Source organism: Palaemon carinicauda, chromosome 3, assembly GCF_036898095.1.
Source record: "Palaemon carinicauda isolate YSFRI2023 chromosome 3, ASM3689809v2, whole genome shotgun sequence".
Lineage (NCBI taxonomy): Eukaryota > Metazoa > Arthropoda > Malacostraca > Decapoda > Palaemonidae > Palaemon > Palaemon carinicauda.
Genome location: NC_090727.1, coordinates 180,074,877 through 180,096,450, shown reverse-complemented (window position 1 = coordinate 180,096,450; position 21,574 = coordinate 180,074,877). Strand labels below are relative to the sequence as shown.

At 41.9% G+C, this 21,574-nt stretch overlaps 1 protein-coding gene across 1 annotated transcript in view; it reads right to left on the bottom strand.

Annotated features, from left to right (window-relative positions):
- LOC137638804 (probable chitinase 10) overlaps window positions 1–21,574 on the bottom strand; it is a 341,653-nt gene that overhangs the window by 211,928 nt on the left and 108,151 nt on the right. The window contains exons 5-9 of the mRNA XM_068371185.1: window positions 18,754–19,565; window positions 17,968–18,140; window positions 17,661–17,794; window positions 15,255–15,379; window positions 9,052–9,238 (exon numbers count right to left, since the gene is read on the bottom strand). Coding sequence (XP_068227286.1) covers window positions 9,052–9,238; window positions 15,255–15,379; window positions 17,661–17,794; window positions 17,968–18,140; window positions 18,754–19,565 — 1,431 coding nt within the window. The remainder of the gene's footprint in view (window positions 1–9,051; window positions 9,239–15,254; window positions 15,380–17,660; window positions 17,795–17,967; window positions 18,141–18,753; window positions 19,566–21,574) is intronic.

Sequence of the window (21,574 nt, the reverse complement as noted above, 5' to 3'; positions counted from 1 at the left end):
CCATGAATAATTTCAGTGGGTTTGACTTGATGTGCACATGAATGAATTCAGCTTGTTTGAAGTCGAAGCTATCATTAAAAAACTCAAGAGATGGAAAGCCCTTGGATACGATGGAATAACTGCTGAGTGACTCCCGAAATACTGTACTTAGGGTACAAGATTATGCTGTAACGTGAATCGGCAAAACCTGATAAATGGGAGCTAAGATTGTGTTTGAACATGGCAAAAAAAAAAAAAAAAAAAAACGATCTCACTGATTGCAATAATTACAAAGGCATCACACTTACACCAGTTGTTATGAAAATACAGTACATAGTATGCTCATTCTAAAGAGACTAGCGAGAAAGATTGATAAAAAGCTGAGAGATGAACCAGCAGGATTTAGAAAAGGCAGAAGTTGTACTGACCAAAAATGACAATTTGTCCTAAATTGTATTTTTCATAGCTATACAAACCTGTAATCATTTAATATAGGAATTTGCTTCAGCTCAGCTGAAACAGTCGAAGAGAAAGAAAACCAGGCAGTTGTGCTGATTGGTTGGCCCATCCCCACCGCCAGCTCGCTTTCCTCATTCAAACACTTTAGTCTCAATGTGGAATATGAGAGGGGTGGTAGAGGCGGGCATTTATATTAAATGATTACGGGTTTGTATAGCTAAGAAAAATACAATTTAGGACAAATTGTCATTTGTTCCGACACGATATACAAACCTTGTAATCATTTAATATAAGAGGACTCACTGATTGGTGGGAGGTCTGCAATTGCTGCTTGTATACAGCTAACTGCCCGGATATAGACCTGGTCTCGAAAGAGAGCAGAGGACTAAATCCATTAACCCCTGTCTCTTGACCCAACATCATGAAGGTGGGTCTGAGAGACTGGGAGCACCTGAGAGCGTGAACGTAAAAGACACTCGACCCTAGGGTCACAGTGACTGGATGAACCTCCAAAATCAAAAGGCAAAGGGTTTATACATCCACCGTCTTCCCTGCCTAGCAGAAGATGGGGGGAGAATACCTGTAAACAAACTCTAGCAATCTTACCTGGGAAGACTTGTCTTGATGTAAGGAACTCCAAGGGAGGAGACAGAGAGAAAGGCAGATCACCTGCAGACTGCTTTCACACTGCCAAACATACCATAAAATCCCTGTCCCGGAGGAACTGGAGAGGTCAGACAATAGCTTGAGCCGCTACCACAGGGCCAAGGACTTGTGCGTAAACTCCCTCAAGTAAGGCCGTAAAGGTGGTCTGGCGTTTCCAAACGCAAGCTTCAGCACTTGGCCCACTGCAAGATTTCTCTTGAAAGCGAGTGTGGGGGCAATGCCCATGATCTCGTGAGCTTTAACCCTCGCTGGTGCTTGGACTCTTGAGGAAGTCTCATACGCCTTGCGGATGGTTTCACGGATCCAAAAGGATATCGTGTTTCTCGACACCTCCCTCTCGGCTCTGCCGGTGCTAACGAAGAGTCCTCGACATTCAGGTCCGAGATGACGAGTTTGCTTAAGATAGCGTCGGAGACACCTGATGGGACAGAGAAGCCTCTCACCTGAACCGGCACTCGCCGCATCCGGTAAGGAAAGAATAGTGAAGGCCTCGAACCTGGGATCGTGGATCGCAGGGTTCTGAGTCTTGGCCACAAACTCTGGCACAAAACTCAAGGAGATCTCCTTCCAACCCTCTATGTGAGTGACATTACAAGAGAGGCTGTGTAACTACCTGACTCTCTACGCCGATGCTAAGGCTAGCAGAAAAAACAGTCTTAAAGTTAAGTGCCTGTCTGAGGCACGGCTCAAGGGTTCATACGGAGCACGAGTAAGAGACCCGAGAACTAAGGTGACATCCTACTGGGGAACTCGAAGTTCCCTCGAGGGACACTACTGTTCGAAGCTCTTAATGAGCATAGAAATCCCCAGGGCGTTGGAGATATCTATGCCCTTCAGACGGAACACCATTGCAAGGGCAGACCTGTACCCTTTAATGGCAGAAACTGAAAGGAGCTTATCTCTGCAAAGAAAGACTAGGACTAAAGGCTCCGACCAGAGAGATACCCCTTCCACTACACAATCACAGAAGACCAACCACTTCCCCTGGTAGACTGAGGAGGAGGATCTTCTAAGGTACCCTGACATCTCTCTCACAGCAAGTCACGAAAAGCCTTGCGTTCTGAGGAGATGCTGGATAGTATCCACGGGTGAAGTCTGAGCGACTGCACCGCCTGGTGGTATCTGTTCGACAAGGGTTGCCGAAGGAGATTGAGCCAGTGTGGTAGCTCTCTCGGTGCCTCGACCAGGAGTGACAACAGATCGGGAAATCACTCCATGTGTGGCCATTGTGGAGCAAAGAGAGTCCTCCTGAGTCCTGGAGTTACTAGGACCCGGGACAGGACTGCGCAAGCCAAGCAAACGTGTAGCAATCCAGTAGATCCCAAGGATGTTGCAGTGCGTCCTCGAACGCAGCCGCGAGATCTGGTGCTGGTTTCTGCGACTTAGGGCGTCTGCCAGAACATTTCTCTTGCCTGGAATGTACCTGGCTGACAAGGTTACATGTCGACTCAGCCCGCAGAAACACCTGCCTCGTCAACTACAGCAAGGGATGTGATAGCGTGCCCCCTTGCTTGTTGACGTACGCGACCACGGACATGTTGTCGCTCATCAGCACTACCGAGTGCTCTCTCACACGGGCCTGGAAATGAAAGAGTGCTCTCTAGACTGCCATCATTTCCAGCACGTTGATATGCAGGTGTTTCTTCTCTTCTGACCACACACCTGACACGACCAAGTCGTCCAGGTGTGCACCCCAATCTTCCGTGGACGTGTCTGTGAACAGACGGAACTGAGGTGGAGGAGGGTTTATGAAAATACCCTCTCATGAGGTTCTCCTCGTTCAGCCACCAAAGGAGATACTCCCTTACCTTGTGTTCCATGAGGACCAGACGAGAGGGAGGATCGGTGGCTGCAGACCACTGCTCCTTCAGACACCACTAAAGGGAGCGGAGATGGATCCGCCCGAAAAGGAACGAGCTTCTCCAGCGAGAAGAGGTGACCTAGAAGAGCTTGCCACTGGATTGCTGGAAGTTGTTCCTGCAACAGGAATGGCTGCGCAACTTCTCTGAGTCTGCTAATTCATACGCGAGCTGCTGCCGAGTCGATCAGCATTCCCAGATACTTCACCTTCTGCTTGGGAATGAGGTTCGACTTCTCACAGTTCACCACGATCCCAAGATCGCGACAAACTGCCAGAAGCGAGTCTCGATCCTGAATCAACTGCTCCCGGGGGGGAGCGAGAATCAGCCAGTCATCGAGGTACATCAGTAGGCGGATGCCCCTCGAGTGGGCCCAAGCTGCTACTGTCATGAACACTCGCGTGAACACTTGGGGAGCTGTGCACAGTCCGAAGCACAGGACTTTGAACTGGTACACCATGCCCTGGAAGGTGAATCGGAGGTACTTTCTAGATGACCGATGAACTGGTACTTGAAAGTACACATCCTTGAAGTCTATCGTAAGCATGAAGTTGTACTGCCTGATGGCTAACAGCACAGTGCGAACTGTTAGCATCTTGAACGCAGTTTGCTGAACAAACATGTTCAATGGCGAAAGGTCGATGATTGGTCTCCAAGCTCCTGTTGCCTTCTCAACAAGGAAGACACGACGGTAGAACCCTAGTGACTGATCGTCTACGGCTTCTAGCGCATCCTTCTCCAACATTTCCTGGACCTTCACCTTCAAGGCCAGAGCCTTCAGAGATGTTGGAGCGTATGTGTGGAACGCTATTGGAGTGGAGGATAGGGGGGCTGATGAAGCACAAATGGGAGCTTGTACCCTTCACGAAGGGTCAACACTGCCCATTCCTCGGCCCTGAGGTGCTGCCACATCATTCAATGGCGCGATAGGCATCACCCTACCTTCGGCAGCATGGGAAGGGGAAAGCCAATCTCAGCGTTTCCCTTTCCCTAGCTTGCCCCTGTTCTTTTCCTGACGTGGAGGAGCTCCCGAGGGAGGCTGAAAGGTCTGTTTGGTGGTAGAACCCTTCTGAACAGGAGCAGGTCTCGGCTGCACAGGAGCAGCAGGAGCACAACCAGCGGTACCCTTGCTACTTCCCGTGGGCTTGGCCTGACTCGGCCTAGCTGCGGACGGTTTCGCGGGACATGGTGCCTTGAAACTCACACCCTGCGCCTGGTGGATAATGAAGTCCAGCGAGTCGAGGCGCCATTTATCCTGCACGGCCCGAACTTCCTCTGGTGGAAAGAGAGAAGTTGCAGCTCTAATAGGAGTGTTCATGAGTGCCAGGGCCTCTCCTGAACCAATCTGTCTTGTCAAACGAGCGGCTACTGCATCGCGTTTTTTGAGGATCAGATTGGCATACTGGGTACCAAGCTGGTCCAAGAGAAAAGCAACAGCTTTCCCATCAGACAAAGCCAGGTTCCTGTACTGATCCATGTGTTCGGGGGTAGCAATCTTGGTGTCCCGCATGAACACTGTGGCCGTACCACACCAGTGGTCAAGCCCCGAAGCAGCCTTAAGAGAGATGGACTCCATAGTTGAAATCTCAGAGGCTGAGAAGGCCACTCTCTGGGATTTCAAGCTCTCAACTGAGGAACCCCCAGCAAGCGCTCCGACCGCGGGGTCGAGAGGGAGAGGACAAGACACAGAAGACTCTGTGACATAGTACCTCTTCTGTTGCTGGAGTGGTTGAGGGAGAAGCTTGTTCAAACCTTGGCTCCTAAGCGAGTCACCAGGTCCTGCGATCTGGTCACTCACTCGGTCCAATGATCGAGCAGCCTGTCTCACCCGGGTCCCGCTACATCCGTAGGTGTAGGGGAAGCGACATGCTGCACGGGTGATGTCATCCCCCATGAATACCCTCGCTCTGGTCCTAGGACCGAACTAGGCGTGTATTCAGGAGTCAAGGAAGGACCCTGGCAGGGTTCATCCCCGACGGAATGCATCGAGGTTCCCAATGCGACCAAGTGTGTGACTGGTTGCTGCGAGCCCCATGAAGCTCCCGAAGCAGCTCGAGCGCGAGCGGGGTCGCTGGGAATTGCAGCCTTCACACCAAGAGGTGTAGACAGGTTAGTCGCGCAGTGGTGCGCAGGGCCTCACCTGTTAAATGGCCAGAAAGCATGGGGGTTGGCTGCACCTCGCGCGGCTGGTATGCGTGAGAGCTAGCCTGGTCGTGCACGACCGGCCCCCATGTCGCGAGCTGAGCCGCGAGGTGGCTCCATGCCGGGCCCGAGACCGCGGGTCGAGTGCACGGCTGTCTGGGCCTGCTCCCTGCTCACGCAACATGAGTCGCTGAGTCGGTCCGCGTGGCTACCCCGTGGAGGTAGTCGTGCGTACTGCGGATTCTTCATGAGAGACCACAGCTGAGATTTCTCGTGCCGAAGCCAGGACTCTCCTTTCCCCGCTCAAGAGCGGTTTAATTCAAGTCTGAGCAGTAGATCGGGGGCCTGAGGACCCCGTCACCATGCTCTGGGAGACGATACCTACGCCCTCGAGCACGGTTGTAGTGCATGGAGGCTTTGCACGAGATTCGCCGTGAACAATCCCACTAGTGCGGGGAACACGGAAATCTCGCACGTCACCCTCATTCTCCGGAGGAGAAGAGGTGTCTCGGGGTGCCATGTCCCTTTGACTGCGACTGGCCTTCCTGGCCCTCTTAGCTTTCCTCTTTCCCCTGGGGGAGAAGAGTCAGAGTCAGAAGATGAAAACAAAGAGGAGGAGGAGAGAGGAGGAGGAACTAGAAGAGGAATACCGCCCACGCTTCCTCTTCGTGTGCCCCCTCCGAGGTACTGGAACGTTGGTCGACGCAACAGCAGACGGCACTGGACGTGGATAAACAACCTGAGCTATGTCCGTAGGAAGAGCCGTGGTCGGTGAACATGGTGAACCTGAAAAACATATTGTAACAGCAAGAGTTTGGCAGATTTTAATTTTAACTGCTTATCAGCAGGAGATTTGGTATATTTTAATTTTAACTGACTTGCGGGCAAAGCTGTAAAGGGTTTGCAATCAGTCGTTAAAGAAATCTCGGTGATTAAAACCTTACTCTTCCTTGTTTTAACAGGGTATCTGCAATTATTTTACCCTTGGAAAAAGTTTGCATTTTCCAAGAACAAATGCTTTATCAGGTACATAGTCAACAACAACAGGGGCATCAGTGAACATGGGAGCCGATAAAGTTACAACCCAGGGTTGCCAGGTTTCCTAAGTGAGAAAAGGCCAACTTTTGATCAACTGCAGCTTTAAGAAGTTAAAAAAGGCCAAAGGTATAGCCTTTAAGGCCAACCTTTTATGATATTGCTAAAGGCTAACCATTTTCAAATAAAAAAAGCCAAATTTTATGTCTTTAGTTGAAAAAGGCCAACCTGGCAACCCTGTTACAAACTCAATTACATTCATGTGTTCATCAACAATCATATCATTCAAATGACGTTGTTGAAGCTCGTCCGCCATATTTAAACGGCGTCTTAACAAATTAAAGTCAAGATTACCTGATAATCCGAGAGATGCCCAAAGATCCCCCTTCTTACCAGGTAATGTGTCGTTATCGGTATCAAACGGTCCAACAATCTGTTGGGTGTCTTTCGGGATCGCCAAAATAGCGGGAGCGCTAAATTCACCCGCTTCCCGGCGAAACCCGAGAAAACCCCGACACGCTGTGAATCCAGGCTTCCCCAAATGGCGGCCAGGATTCACACTATGGCAAGGAGAACCTAGAGAGCAAGTTTTCCCCTGCATGTTGAGCAGAGCGTGTGCGGGTCTACAGAAGGTGACGAAAGCCACCCACCGCAACACCCGCCCCAGCCTCCACAACATCGCATCTTAAAGAGTAACTTTCTCCTTCATAACAATGATACAATTACTAGTACATAAGCACAAGAGAAGGCAAAGGGCTGCACCGTAGAGAGCGGAGAGTAGCACAACCATCCACATTGAGCCGAAGCGAGTGAATGGGGAAAGAGGGCTGGCGGTGGGGGGTGGGGTGGGTGGGGTGGAGCTAAGCTCCGCCCCATACCGCCAGCCATCCAATCAGCACAACTGCCTGGTTTTCTTTCTCTTCGGCTGTTTCAGCTGAGCTGAAGCAAATTCCTATATTAAATGATTACGAGGTTTGAATATCGTGTCGGAACAATTTCATTTTAAGACATTTTGTGCAACAATGTGTAGAATATATAAATCCACTTTTGATAGCATTTGTGGACTATGAAAAGGCCTTAGATAGTGTGCACCGGCCAATTTTGTGGAGTCCTGCGTTATTATCACGTTCTTCTTAAATATGTAAATTTGATTCTGTCCATGAGCGTAGAAAGTGCAAAGTTAATGTTAGTGGAGTCCTATCAAATGAATTTCCAGTGAACATTGGAGTACTCCAGGGGAAGGTATTGTCACCTATGTTGTTTATCCTCCTCATTGATTTTGTAATGTATAGAACAGTTGTGGATGGTGGAGAAGAATTGGACTGGATTGGTAACAGGAATTTAGCTGACATAGAATATGCTGATAACGCAGTCCTTATTAGCAGAACACCACATGAATTGCAAAGCTTGCTTACCAGAATGCATGCAATATCACATGAGGTTGGGGTCAAGATAAATAGAAGAAAGACAAAGATGATGAGAACGGAATATGCAATAATAGAAGATGAAATATCATTGGGAGAAAGAATTGATGAGGTGGAATCATTCAAAGATTTGGGAACTATGATCTCTAATACAGGATCTTTAGAATTTGAGTTTATTGAAAGATTAAAAAAAAGCAAATCAGACAATGGTTAGGTTGAATAAAATTTGGAAATCAAATTGCATGAAATTACATATAAAAATCAGGCTATATATCAGTTTAGTGAGATTGGTGTTACTGTATGGACATTAGTTGTGGTATGGCAATGAAATAATATCCAACAGATTTTGTAGATTTGAGAACAAAGCCCTCAGAATAATATTGGAAGTTAAATGGCAGGATGAGATTAGAAATGAAACTACAAGAAAGTTAACTCGAGTGCCATAAGTGGACTTTCAACTGGGCCCAAGGCCTGGTACTAGGCTGAGGACTATGAAGTGTGAAGTCAGAGATGATGAATGTAGAAGTATAGACTTAAAAGCTCAAGATACAGACGACTGTCGAAATCTAACCGAGGCCCTTTGTGTCAATAGGTGTAGAAGGAGATGATGATGATAAATGCAAATAAAGTACCATTTTTATGTTTAGTAAGTGCAATCCTTATATTTGTTACAGGGAACAGGGATGGATAGACTTACGAACATACTGTACAGGTGGATGTTTTATTTAGTACAGTACAATCTATCTTATGTTATCTCTGATTTTGTTTGATAATCACAAAAAGACTAAACTAAAACTATCACTAAAGGTTCTATTCTGCCACAAAGTCTCAATAAAGCAAGATGTACACACAGGTTCTTGGGCAGGCTCCTCCACTTGTCTCATTAGGTATGATTAATGTAAACGTGACTGAGCACTGCAAACACTTCATAGAAGCTCTGTCAGACTATAAAGGGAGGATTTCTTAACCTGCACTTCTGCCTGTCCAGAAGGAGAAAGGTAAAGAAGAAATAGAACAAGATGCAATGGTTAAGGAAGATGTGAAGGAAGGAGCACTCTTCTAAATCCCCCCTTCCTCAAACTACTCCTCCTATCCTCGGCTAAGACTGACAAAGGATATCTTCTAAGAAGGATTACACACGTATCCAATAATTTCTGAATATACTTACATAGGTAATGGAAATACTAAACTAGAGAATAACAGTCTGAAGAGAAATATATGTTCTAAGATATCCAATCAGAATCATCTCTCCATCAACGACTTAAACTTGAAGTCGCACATTAAGTTAATACATGAATACTGAAAGATAAAAGGACTAGTGGCTAAAACATTTATTTGAGGGATTGTGGTATGAATACTGTAGAGTAATAATTATTGACTGAGATGTGAGCTAACTATATGTAAGTAAAGGGTTTGATGTGACACATACAGTATAAAGTATGTCTTAAACTGTTAAACCAATGCATAATTAAGCAATTTTAACTTACCTTTTCTATAATAAGCCCAGTTTGAGTAATAACACACAATAACAAAGTCCTCAGTATTGGCACACCCCTCATCAGTTGTACTTTGAGGCTCTTGGGTAATAGGGTTCTCTGTCACAGGACCATTCGTTGGCTCTATTGTAGCCACAGGATTAATTACACATTCAACATTTTGCTCCCAGTCACATACCTTGAAAAATAAAATAAAAAGACAAATCATACATTTTTACAAAGCAATGCTGTACCATAGGTTAATTGAAATATTTCCATGAAGCTTCTACAAAATAACAGGTTTTAAAAGTAATTCATATTTTTCCTTTCAAAACAAACCTGAGTCCTTTAAAAAAAAGGAATGCCTTCAGTGACTGGAACACGCATTGAATTTAATAATGATACAGTTGAGGACAGGTGGTAATCACAGGCAAGTAGCCCTGCCCAATTCCCTATCTAAAGATTAACTTTTGACCTTTGGATCAGGATTGGGAGGGGTGGTTGAGATAAAAAGTTTAATTTTAAAGGACTTAAATTTTATAGCTGGAAGAAATGCTGTACAACTTGCTTTAAAACTTATTTGTTCCTACATATAAACAATCTCTTCATCCTCTAAAATTGGGGGGACTCACTAATTTGTGGGAGGAAGCTCTCCTAGAACTGAATTGGTTCGGTTTTATTCCTGCCTGGAATATGACAGTCTCAATAATCCCATACAGGAGTGAGAAAGATTACACTAACAACTTCCTATCAGCCTATCATTGCCATGAATAGGCTGCTAGGGGCTGGTTCTGTACCTAATGCTGAAATGAAGGAATCTTTCTACCCAGTGGGGGAGATATAGTTTGGAATGAAATACTTGGTCTATGATTATCATTGTATTAAGGGAGGATGGAGAACTCCTCCAAATCTAATCTAATGGGAATAGTGCTCAGAATTCTAGCTAACTTGCTTCAATGTCAGTTCTACCATGTAACTGTATGTCTGCTTTATACCCAAGTGATGGAAAGGAAGGAGGAGCAGATGAGCCAGTCATTCTACCTTTCACCCAAACTTATATAGACACATTACCATAGACAAGATGCTTTCTGTCCTATCTGGGAGCAAGCCTGGCTACACAACTAGTTGATTAGTCACCAAAGGGCCAAGAACAAAAGTGTTAAAGGATTTAAAGATATATTTCCTTAAACAGAAAAGGGGGACGATTGTTTGACACTTCAAAACTCCTGTTTTCATAACCTAGCTGAGTAATAGATTCTTTAGGAAAACCAATGTGGGACAAATACTCGGCTTCATGACCTCTAGTTCGTGCTGGTAACTAGATCCCCTCAATAGTCTTGGCTTATGCTTTTTATTATCACATGAAACCAGATAAGATAACATGTTCTTTGATACCTTCTTCTTAGTCCTTCTAGAGCTAAAAAAAACACAAGCCTCTCTTCTCGATTACAACACAATGTTTTACGAAGCAAATGAAGAAAGAAATTCTTGAACCTGGGGTCAGTCGTGGATGGGCTTTGGGTTTTGACCATAAATTCAGGCACTAAACTAAAAGAGACATACTTCCAACCCTCAGTCATTACATTCCATGTAACTCGTCTAATTTCTTCTCTAATACTAAGGTTAGCAAACAAACTGTCTAGAGGGTTAGTCTCTGTCTGACTACTTTCTCAAAGGCTCATAAGGTGTAACCATAAGTGACATGAGAACGTGGGTCATGTCACCATCAAAAGGGAGTGTGGTAAAAGAGTTTGCCCATTGCTTGAAACTCCTCACAAACATTGCTTATAAAATCCAAGGAGGAGAAACCTACACCCTTCAGTCAGATGACCAGGTTCAAAGCTCAAGGGTAGCCTTTCACAATAGTGGCAAGATAGACAAGAAGCCTATGATCTGGGATAGAGATGCTCGGACCGGAGAAGTACCCCTTCTACGACAAAAATGACACAAATGGCCCACTTTCCCAGACAGGCAGCTGCAGAGGACCATCACCCACACCCAGACATATTCAAAGCAGTCACTCCCAATAAGTCTTACGCTTGAAGGGGATGTAGGATAGACTCCAACTGTAAATTCCCTTTCATGGAATGGTAGTACCTCTAGAAGTACGGCTAAAAAAAAGTGTTGCATGGGAGTAATTCCCAAGGAACTTCTGCTAAATGTGCAAACAGATAGGGATACCATTCAACTTAAGGCCATTAAGGAGCCATCAAGGTCTTCCTCATACTTGACATGATCAACACTCAGTAGATCTAACGGTAAATCAGACTGAGCAGGGAAAAGATGCAAATGTCCAGATTATGCCATGGATGTTGGAAGAGTCCTCAAACTTTGCGCATGGGTCTGAACAATGGAGAAAGAACACAAGTAAATTCCTGTTAGGTGTGGGGTGATCAGATCGATTCCTGATGAGTCCCATAAGGCAAGAAGCTTTTCTGCTAAGCAAAGATGTAGGAACAATTCTGATCATAAAACCTGACCCTTATAACTGAGTATGTCTGCTAGTAAATTTCTCTTGCCCAGAATGTATATGGTTGACAGATTTACTGTGTGGTATGCCACCCACATTTTTATCTCCTTTGTCAGCTTGCTAAGAGGGAGAAAAACCATGCTTGTCAACATAATCTTCTGCTAAGGAGGTATTATTCCTCATCAACATTATCAAGTACTTAATCAATGATTCTTGAAATACTTGCAGCACTAGAAATGCTGCTTTCATCTCCAATACGTTTATGTGCAGATGCTTTTCTTCTCCTCATCACACACCAGATTTATCTGAAAACAGATGCATGGCCAGAGAAAGATAGGGCATTGAGTGGGGCTCCCTTTATAAGGTTTTCTTCATTCAGTCACTAGATTAGATCACCATGTATTTCCTTTTCTACTGGATCAGGATGGATCAGGGGATCCCTGGGGGCCATCCACTGATCCTTTAAACAAAACTAAAGATATTTATAGTGTCCACGCCTGTGAGAAACAAACTTCTCCTACGAGGGAAAATGACCAAAAAGACTGCCAATCAAGCTAGAAATACTGTCTTGGACAGAAATATTTACACCATCTCTCTGAGTTTGCTGATGATAACGTCTAAATCATATGCTATTGCTGCTTCCTTGTCTATCAGCATGCCCAGATACTTCAAGCTCTGCTTCGGTGTAAGATCCAACTTTTCCCAGTTTATCACAATACCGCACTCAGATTATGACAAAAAGGAGAGCAGACAATCTCAATCCTTATGGAATAGGTAACGATCACACAATCGTCAATATGCATCATTACACATATCCCGTGCAATGTGGCCAAAACTGACCCCCATCAAGAGCAATTGAGTGAACACCTGGATCTTGATGTGATACACTGCTTCCTTGAGGAAGAAGCACGTGTACTTACGAGAGGATTGATGAATGAGTGATTGGAAATACTCATCCTTGAGTTCCACTGAAAGCATAAAGTTTCCTTTGCTGATGGAAACCATTTGAGTTTGTGTTTTTTTCCATTCTGATAATAGTTTTTTGAACTAACTAGTTAAAGGGGAAGAGGTCGATGAGCAGTCTCTAGGCCCCAGTTGACTTCTTAACCAGGAGGAGTCAACTGTTAGAAGCAGAGAGAGGCATCTCGATAAAAATTAGAATGCATTTTTCTCCAAAATCTCTACCACATCTGCCAACAAGGCTACAGCTTTTGGAGATATTAGAGGATAGTTGAAAACACTCAGTAAGACAAGATAGTGAGGTCAGCAGTCCAGAAAAAGTAGTAAGTAACTGTCCTGAAGGGCACTCACTAGCCAAGGCTCACCCATGTGTCACTGCCAAATTGTCCAATTATATAACAGGCCTCTTGCAGCAATACGAGAGGGGGAGTGCTAACTTCAGTGTCCCCCTATTCTCTCTTCCTATCTTCATGAACTGGCTAGGATGGGGCCTCAAAAAGGGCAGTGCATAAATTTAACCCCTTCCAGTGGAAAAAGCAGCATGTGGTCCTCATCAGGGTCTACAGAAAATTGCCATACACAAAGGTTTAACCACAGACACTTCGGGGGCCCTTGAAGGCTGTTGGGTAGAGAATAAGGAAGTCCTACAAAGCAGTTCTCCACTCCTCTACCTCTGCATGAATATGTATCTTTGACAAGCATGGTACTCCAGCACCAATGTGTTCTGTAGTGAAAGTACCACCCATGGACATACCTGTTTTAAGAACGGCACACCGCAATCGTCCTCCTCTTTAAAATCCAAGTGACCCACTAGTTTGCTGACTGGTAAGTTTAAAATGTTACTGGTACCACTCAATGCAGATATAGAAGAGATACTGTGTACCTTTCCCTCTTATTGAAGTGGGAGAAGCTGTGGCTCTGTGCTCATGTGCATGGGGCATTATCTGTCACCCACAAACCCTTGGCTATGGGCTGTAAGTTTTTCCTCAGGAGAAGTTATCTTCTCACTCTAGTGTACCTAATGACCCATAAAAGGGTTACCAAAATCCATATAAAAAGGTTGATGGAAGTTGCCTATTCCTCTTGCACATCAAGTTGTTTAGTCTAGCAGGGGTACCCCTGCTGATGACATGGGACTCAGGAGAGGCAGGTGGTCCAGACCCTTGTGTAGTCAGGATTCATTCAGCTATGTCAAAAGTGACGTGAGATCATCAAGAGCCCTACGTGACTTCTTACAATTGGCTTCTTTCTTCTTCTTCTTCTTCTTCTTCTTGAGAGAGAGAGAGAGAGAGAGAGAGAGAGAGAGAGAGAGAGAGAGAGAGAGAGAGAGAGAGAGAGAGAGAGAGAGAGAGAGAGCTTATTCCTCATACCAACTTTCTTTCTAGGGTCTGCAAACAGAGGAGTTAAGGTCTCAGTGACCTTTGACAATGATGCCTTCCCACAAGTGTAACCACAGGGATTGCTCCAATATGAACCTCAACACATGGAGCCACTATCACAGGGAAAGCAGAAGGAACTCAAACTGGCACTGGTAACACAGACACTGGCCTCTGACACGCCATCACAGGAGCTTGGGTTCCTGGCACAAGGATTACAGGAGCCACAGGCCTGGGTTCACAGGAGGAGGGGAGACGGAAACAGGGGTGACAAATACAAGGTTGATAGGTACAGGGGAGACTAAAACCGGGGTTATGGGTACAGGGTTGAAAAGTACAGGGGAGACGGAAATGGGTGATGGGGACAGGGTTGATAGGTACAGGGGTGACAGATACAGAAGTGACAGACAAAGGGGTAACTCTCACAGGTGCAACACAACTAGGAGATACATTCTTCATAAAGCCTTTGAACACTGGTTTCATTGGCACTGGGGCAACATATATACATAGGATACCGTTTTGTGCCCTACAAATACTGACTTTCTTGGCATTGGGGTCCCTTGTAAAGAGACGAGCATTAAGGACACCATCTTTGGCTTCAGTGCCTCCTCTGGCCTCATGCTCACTGGTTAATTTGGGGTCACTACTGGAATCACTGGTAACGGAGTCACTACTGGTTTCACTGGCAAGGGGATCACCACTGGGTTTACAGGCACTGCAGAGATCTGGGGCAAAGCAGCCTTGGCTACCAGCTTCACCAAGAAAGATATGGAGGGCCTGTTCCAGCTATGCTGAAGACATTCTCTAATTTGCAGAACGAATGATTTTTATACACATGGTAACATATACAAAAGACCCATATATATATTTATATATATATATATATATATATATATATATATATATATATATACATATATATATATATATATATATATATATATATATATATATATATATATACATACATATATATATATGTATATATATATATATCTATATCTATATATATATATATATATACAGTGTATGTTATATATATATATATATATATATATATATATATATATATATATATATGTATATATATATACAGTATATTATATATATATATATATATATATATATATATATATATATATATATATATATATACTCTGCACAATAGCTTTCATTTTAACTTACTCAAATAATATCCATTAAATGAAATAAAGTATTGTAAATGTATATCCTAAACTACTAAAATAAAATAAATAAAATCTGAACTTCAAGTAGGCTAAAAGAAAATCAAAGAAATCTGAGGAACTTTCATTCAAAATCATAAATATAGTGCATATTGACATACAATATTCTTAATGCTAACTAGAAAAAATAAAAATCACAATATCATGGCACCCTCAAAGACATACCAGTAACTCTTGACTCCAAAGTGTGCCTTCAGCACAGGTATAGTGATTGAAACCCCCTGGGTAGCACTGGTAATATTTCTGACAGTCACAGGGATCGGCCCAAAGTCCATCAATATTACAAACAACTGCAAATATAGTGTAATAGAAAACAATGTTGTACAAAAATACACCACAAACTGGAAAAATGCTACACACAATACTTAAGAGAGTTGAAGAATATATGTTATATAGTGTTACTGAAATGGTGACCAGGAGCACAGTAATATTGATAAATTGTTACAGCTTCATAGGAAATTGGAAAAAAATGCTCTAACTTCGATCACTATTATCAATGGATAATTGAAAAGCGATATTAACGATAACAAGAAATAAAGAGATGTTTCATGAAGCCTAAGACAATACACAAATACAATGACAAAAATAAATAAAACATGTAACCTAATAGTGTAAAAAAAGTTATGTCTAGAACCATACTTTTTTATTCTTGTCTTTACCTATATATCACCCTTCTTACTATGGAAATTTTTTCAAAACAATTAGTATAAATATATTATGCTTTTATATCCCACTCAATTTCAACATTAAATGTAATATCCACAAACAACGTCTAACTAAAATAAGTCCATCATATATTACAACCATTATTTCAATATGTCCTCCTCTCTACAAAATGTTTACAGAGATCCTATTGCCTTCCATTTTTTCATATGTAGAGCCAATATTATTTTCTCCTTTTACCACCAATGACACATACTCAATACAGTATATCAATATACATGTAACCATAAATTCTGTTCTTATACAATTTAATTATGCAGCATTATCCATTGCTTTATCTTCTTGGCTTTCACCTGCAACTGCAGTACGGTATTTACATTTCTCTTTGCCTCCCTTTTAAACGTTTTCGCAAATTCTGTCTTCTTTAGCAGCTGGTGAATGAATGAAAGGCAGCCTCTGTGACACTCTTCGCTGATCAGTGAAGAAGCCAAGAAGCATATGGGTGAAAAAACTGAGAATGTTGATGTTTGGTAGTAAGTTAAGATATAAGGATAAATGTATTTGCAAAGGAAATGCAATACATGAATCTAGCTGGGAGTAACAGATGCAGATGAGGAGAAAGAAATACACAAGTGAAAAATTTGACACATACTGAGTGGGACATACTACCTCGTAGCCGTAATAATAATACTCTATGCACCAGCATAGTTTGTGAAAAAAAGGATATATTTCATTGGTGGACTCAAGAGCTTAAAAGATACATCGCACTGTTTACCTTTTAAAAGCATTGCCCATAATACAATTTGTATTCACTTGATTGGGAAGCATATTGGCCAGCCTAATAAAGATTATCACATTGCAGTAATGAATAATGACTGTAAGTTTTGGTGTGCAGTGCAACAGTGACCTTTGCAGTCATGTAATAAATTCAGTATAGAATAAATTAGATAAATAGAATAGGACTTTTATTGATTGTTCTGTAAATTTGTATGATTGTGAGTAGGTGTATAAATAGTAAGAATATCATAAATCAATTAAATATAGTTTTCCATTCTGGTTAATGGATTATGGCAAATCCCCTACATAGTTATAAAATGTAGTTACAATGAAAGAATGACAGAAAGATTAGCTACATAAGAAGATATGAACATCCATACTTCTGTTTTTTAACAAAATTGAGGATGGCAGGATTTGAGAACAATGAATGACTTTGAAAGTACGAAAGGAGACAAGAAAACAGACCAGGAAAGTGCTGCTTCAAATGAGAGCAAGAGATGTTTGATTGAAATCCAGCAACATCCAAGGAGATAAAAATAAGCGGTGTGTTTTGAATAAAGGGGTACATAGGTTTCTGTGATAAACAGGTAGTTTATATTCATATAAATAAGAAAAAAAATTGAAACCAAGAAGAGATAACTACGATACTGAAGCTTAAAACCTTATTAAAAACTTTGGTTTCATATACCTTCCAAAGCTCAAAGAATGCTTTTCTTTCATTTCATTGTCATATACTGTACTACTTTCAATAGTAGCATATCGGATAATTCTTGCATTTCTTGAATACAAATCTCTATTCCTAATCATGGCACAAAATCAAACATCACTTTTCTTTGTAACGATAAAGAAATCTAAACAAAAACATCATACCAATAAGACCCTATTAATATGTCCGGCTCATTTATTGATACGTAACCTCCGAGCATATCAAATTTTCTATTACTTACATTAATTACTCATCCCCTCCCAAACACAAACAAATCCCATATTCATGTGTATTCCACAAAATGAGAAAGTACTGACGAGAAATACTTCCTTGGAGAATTTTTTATACTACACCTGATAGATGATTACTTTAAAGTACAAGGGTCTGAGATCTTTAGCAAAACTAAAACTTATAACAGCACATACATTGTGAACTGCATGACGGCTGAAGAGTATTGGGCTGCTCTGTGGCAACTGGTCCCTGCGTAACTGGACTTTCTGTAGTTCCACAATTTGTTGAGGTCTGTAGTTCGGATGTCATTGCTTTCATTAAAGGATAACTGGAATGGGAAAATTTACGTATCAAATTCTAGACTTCAAAAACATACTTTTGAACTTTCAAATTATTCACAGTAGTCTTGAGATTGATATCAGTGAAAATGAATGCACTTATAAATGAGGCATGGAAAAAAAAAAAAAATAATATTAAAACCATTATTAGTAAAACACAGACCTTCCAAGTGAACAAACTCCATCGAAGTCTGTCAAATCAATAGCCCAAACCATGGTTCCTCCAAGGCCCCCAGACTTAACATACTGAGCTTTGATACGAACCATATCCACATCGTCATAACCGACCCACTGATTCCCACTGTAAGCATATGGACCTCTTGCTCCAGTGCTGTCCTGAAATTTGGAAATCACATACAGCATGGAGTTTTGGCTAAAATACCTTGTAAACAAAGTGCATCCAACATTGAAAAATAAAAATAAATCAATGCGCTCTTTCACATTTGGTAATGAAAAGCTAAAAGTGCATTGTTAATTATTACTAGTATATAAAGTCCTTCATTACTTCAATATCATATATGGCAAAGTTTACTGAAAATAATTCTTTCCAAACAAAGCAACGCAAAATATTGTATTCATTAATCATATATAAACAGCTTACTTTCTACCATTAGTTTTTTTTAGTTGTAAAAAAGTTAAATTTTTTTCTTAAAACCATTAATATGAAACAGTCTATGGAAAGCCCAATTTTATATCTCTTGGGATGTATTCTTAGCTAAGGAAACTGGCAATACAGTTAACATATGTCATGACCTCACAAAACCATAACACATCGGGTTTCTAATTATACATAAAATCAATAACTAAATGAGAACTAACTTGCAATTATTTTATATATTTTTTGTGGAGTATCTTGTAAATATCCTACATAATACTATACAGGTAGGATTTGCAAAATTAATATGTATTTCTAAAGCATGAAAAGATGTTGAATCCCAAACTAACTTACCTTGACAACAGTCCAGCCATTGCTGATGTATGAACATATTTCCAGGTAACCAAGGTAACCTACTTCTCCTGTTATGGCACCTGCATTTCCTCCTCCAAAAGCTGGTGCTGGTGGGGTCTTCTGTGAGGTGCTTAAGGTGAAGCTACGTCCATAAAGAGGTACCCCTAAAACAAGTTTCCCAGCAGGAGCACCACTTGCTATCCACTTCTTTACAGTAGAGTCTGCATCAAAATTCCCAGCATCATTATACAGTTTGGAATGGTGGTCTGCATTGCTCTCCCATGAACCATGAAAATCATAAGTCATCAGATGAATATAATCTAAATACTGACTAAGTGTTGGAACATCATATGAAGACATAGCTAATGCTTCAGAGGCTCCCACTGCAGCAGTAAGTAACAATCCTTCTGGTTCAAAAGCTGTTTTCAGTTCTTTCACAAACAGTCCAAAGTTGGCTTTGTCTCCTGAGCTTGGATATTCCCAATCAAGATCTAACCCATCAAATTTATAGTTCTTTAAAAATGGAATCACATGGTTTATGAAGTTCTGTCTGTTAGTTGCAGACGACACAAGAGTTGAATACTTGGACGATTGAGAATCAGTCCACCCTCCAATGGCTAAAGTAGTTTTAATTCCAGGCTTAAGGTTCTTTAGGTTAGTGAACTTATTGTAATTATCCAGACCACTTGGCAGGTCTAACCACGAATCATGGGCTTTGATAGTAAGGGAGTTAGCATCCAGAACGGCAAATGCATACACAAGGTGCGTGCACAAATCCAGATCTATGTCTTCCACATTATATTGGCCAGCACCTGCAACAAAATTAAGTCACCAATATGTATTTTACAGTATCAATACATTACAATAACATATTTTTTAAATGTACTGTTTAAGAATTGGAGAAATTTAATGCAGAAATGTAAGAATCTATAGATGTGCAGATATTGGTAGTGATCATCAGCTCCTCATTGCCACACAAAAATTAAATTAAATTGGGCAGCTCCTGGAGAAAAAGGAATAAACAATAGAGAAATACTATTAAAAAATACAATGCACTGTACATGTATTATCAAAAAAGAAATCGATATTGATCCTCTTATACTTAATCAGTAACTTTCCACAAGATAACAAATTTGTAATTTCTTGTTTTAAAACAGTATGCTGTAATTAGAGAAAATGTAAATTATTATTGATGCAAAGGGCCTCGGTTAGATTTCGCCAGTTGTCTCTATCTTGAGCTTTTAATTCAATAGTTCTCCACTCATCATCTCCCACTTCACGCTTCATAGCTAAGGAAAAATACAAATCACTTCCAAATTTGTTATCTGTTCCTTCACTAACAAACCTTTCGTTATTTATATGAATGATTCATCCGTATGTGGGGGGGGGGGGGGGGGGGGAGGGGGGGTAAGTGCAACTTCTGCCTTAGTCATTGACCTGGGTTTTCTTAGTACAGTATTTGATTGTTTCTGAGGAGAACCTTGACACCTCGCTCAAACACAAAGTGAGAATTATTGCAGCCTGAGCACTCTGTGTGGTTGAGGAAGATAGCATATGAAGCTTTAAATAAGAATATTCGAGTTCTTAAAAAAAGGAAAACATTATTACACAATATATAAAGATGTTTCTCAATGCCTACTTCGTGGGAAGCATTCTGGACGTAACCAAGTATAATAAATTATCAACTATACTAGGTTACCCAAGGGAAATGGTTATTACCTGCAGAGGTTGTAACCAGCTTGCCGAGGGAACCAAGGCGCTGTTCACCAAGAGAGGGGATTATGAAGAAAAGTAAGGGCCAGACATAATTTCATTCATCCCAGACTTAACCCAGGTAACCAATGCCCTAAACCATCTGCTACTTGTCCAACATGGAACCTGGAGTACTCTTAAACCATTTGTTGTGCAGCCACCACAGGACCAATAGAAAACGTATCAAGTCTCCAGTGGGTCATGTCTTGGAGGTAGTGGGCGGTGAAGGTTATGTGACAGTTCCACATGCCTGGTTGTAAAACTTGCAATACAGAATAAATGCATTTAAATGTCAGGGACGTACAGATGCCCCTGATATCATGACCTCTAGGTCTTCGAGTTTGAGGAGGGCCAGGATTAAGAGCAAAGTTTATGACTTTGAAAATCCAAGAAGAGATGATATTCTTGGTGACCCTCCTCTTAACCCTACCCAAGCTAACAAAAAGGGCTGAAAGCTGGAGTCGGGTCGCTGCAGTGTGTTTAAGATAATAACTCAAACTCCTTACTGAGTACAGTAACAGTTGATCTGGGTCAGAGGATACAGAACGTAGACTCTTAATCTGAAAGGGCCCGATCTAGGGTCCAGTACTCCCTGGATTCTGAGTCTTTGCAATGAACTCAGGGATGAAGCTATGTCACTTCCCCCATCCCCTTGAATGGGCAATGTTGCACAAGAAACCATGAAGTTCACTAACTCTCTTCACCGAGGCTAATCATAACTCCGTATGAGTAGAGAAAGCTCCAATGAAGAGGAAAGATCTACTCCATTATATCTAAAGGCTAGGCTTAAGTCTGAGCAATAGCCTTTCACGGCCTTTCACCGAAGGTATACAGGTTTCATTGTATATTATTACATCTCAATGTATCCTAGTATTCCAACTACTTTTTCTTATAGGAAAAATTACGCTCCCTTCGAAAATAACACTCGTTCCCGTCGCAAATGAATAGTTACAGAAATATATATACATCTATATCCGCCGATAATGGGGGACCCCCTTTGGGAACCCGGGGTTTTGGGTGGGGTAAACATACTGGGGAACCGATATATAACCGTAATTCAGTCCTTTTC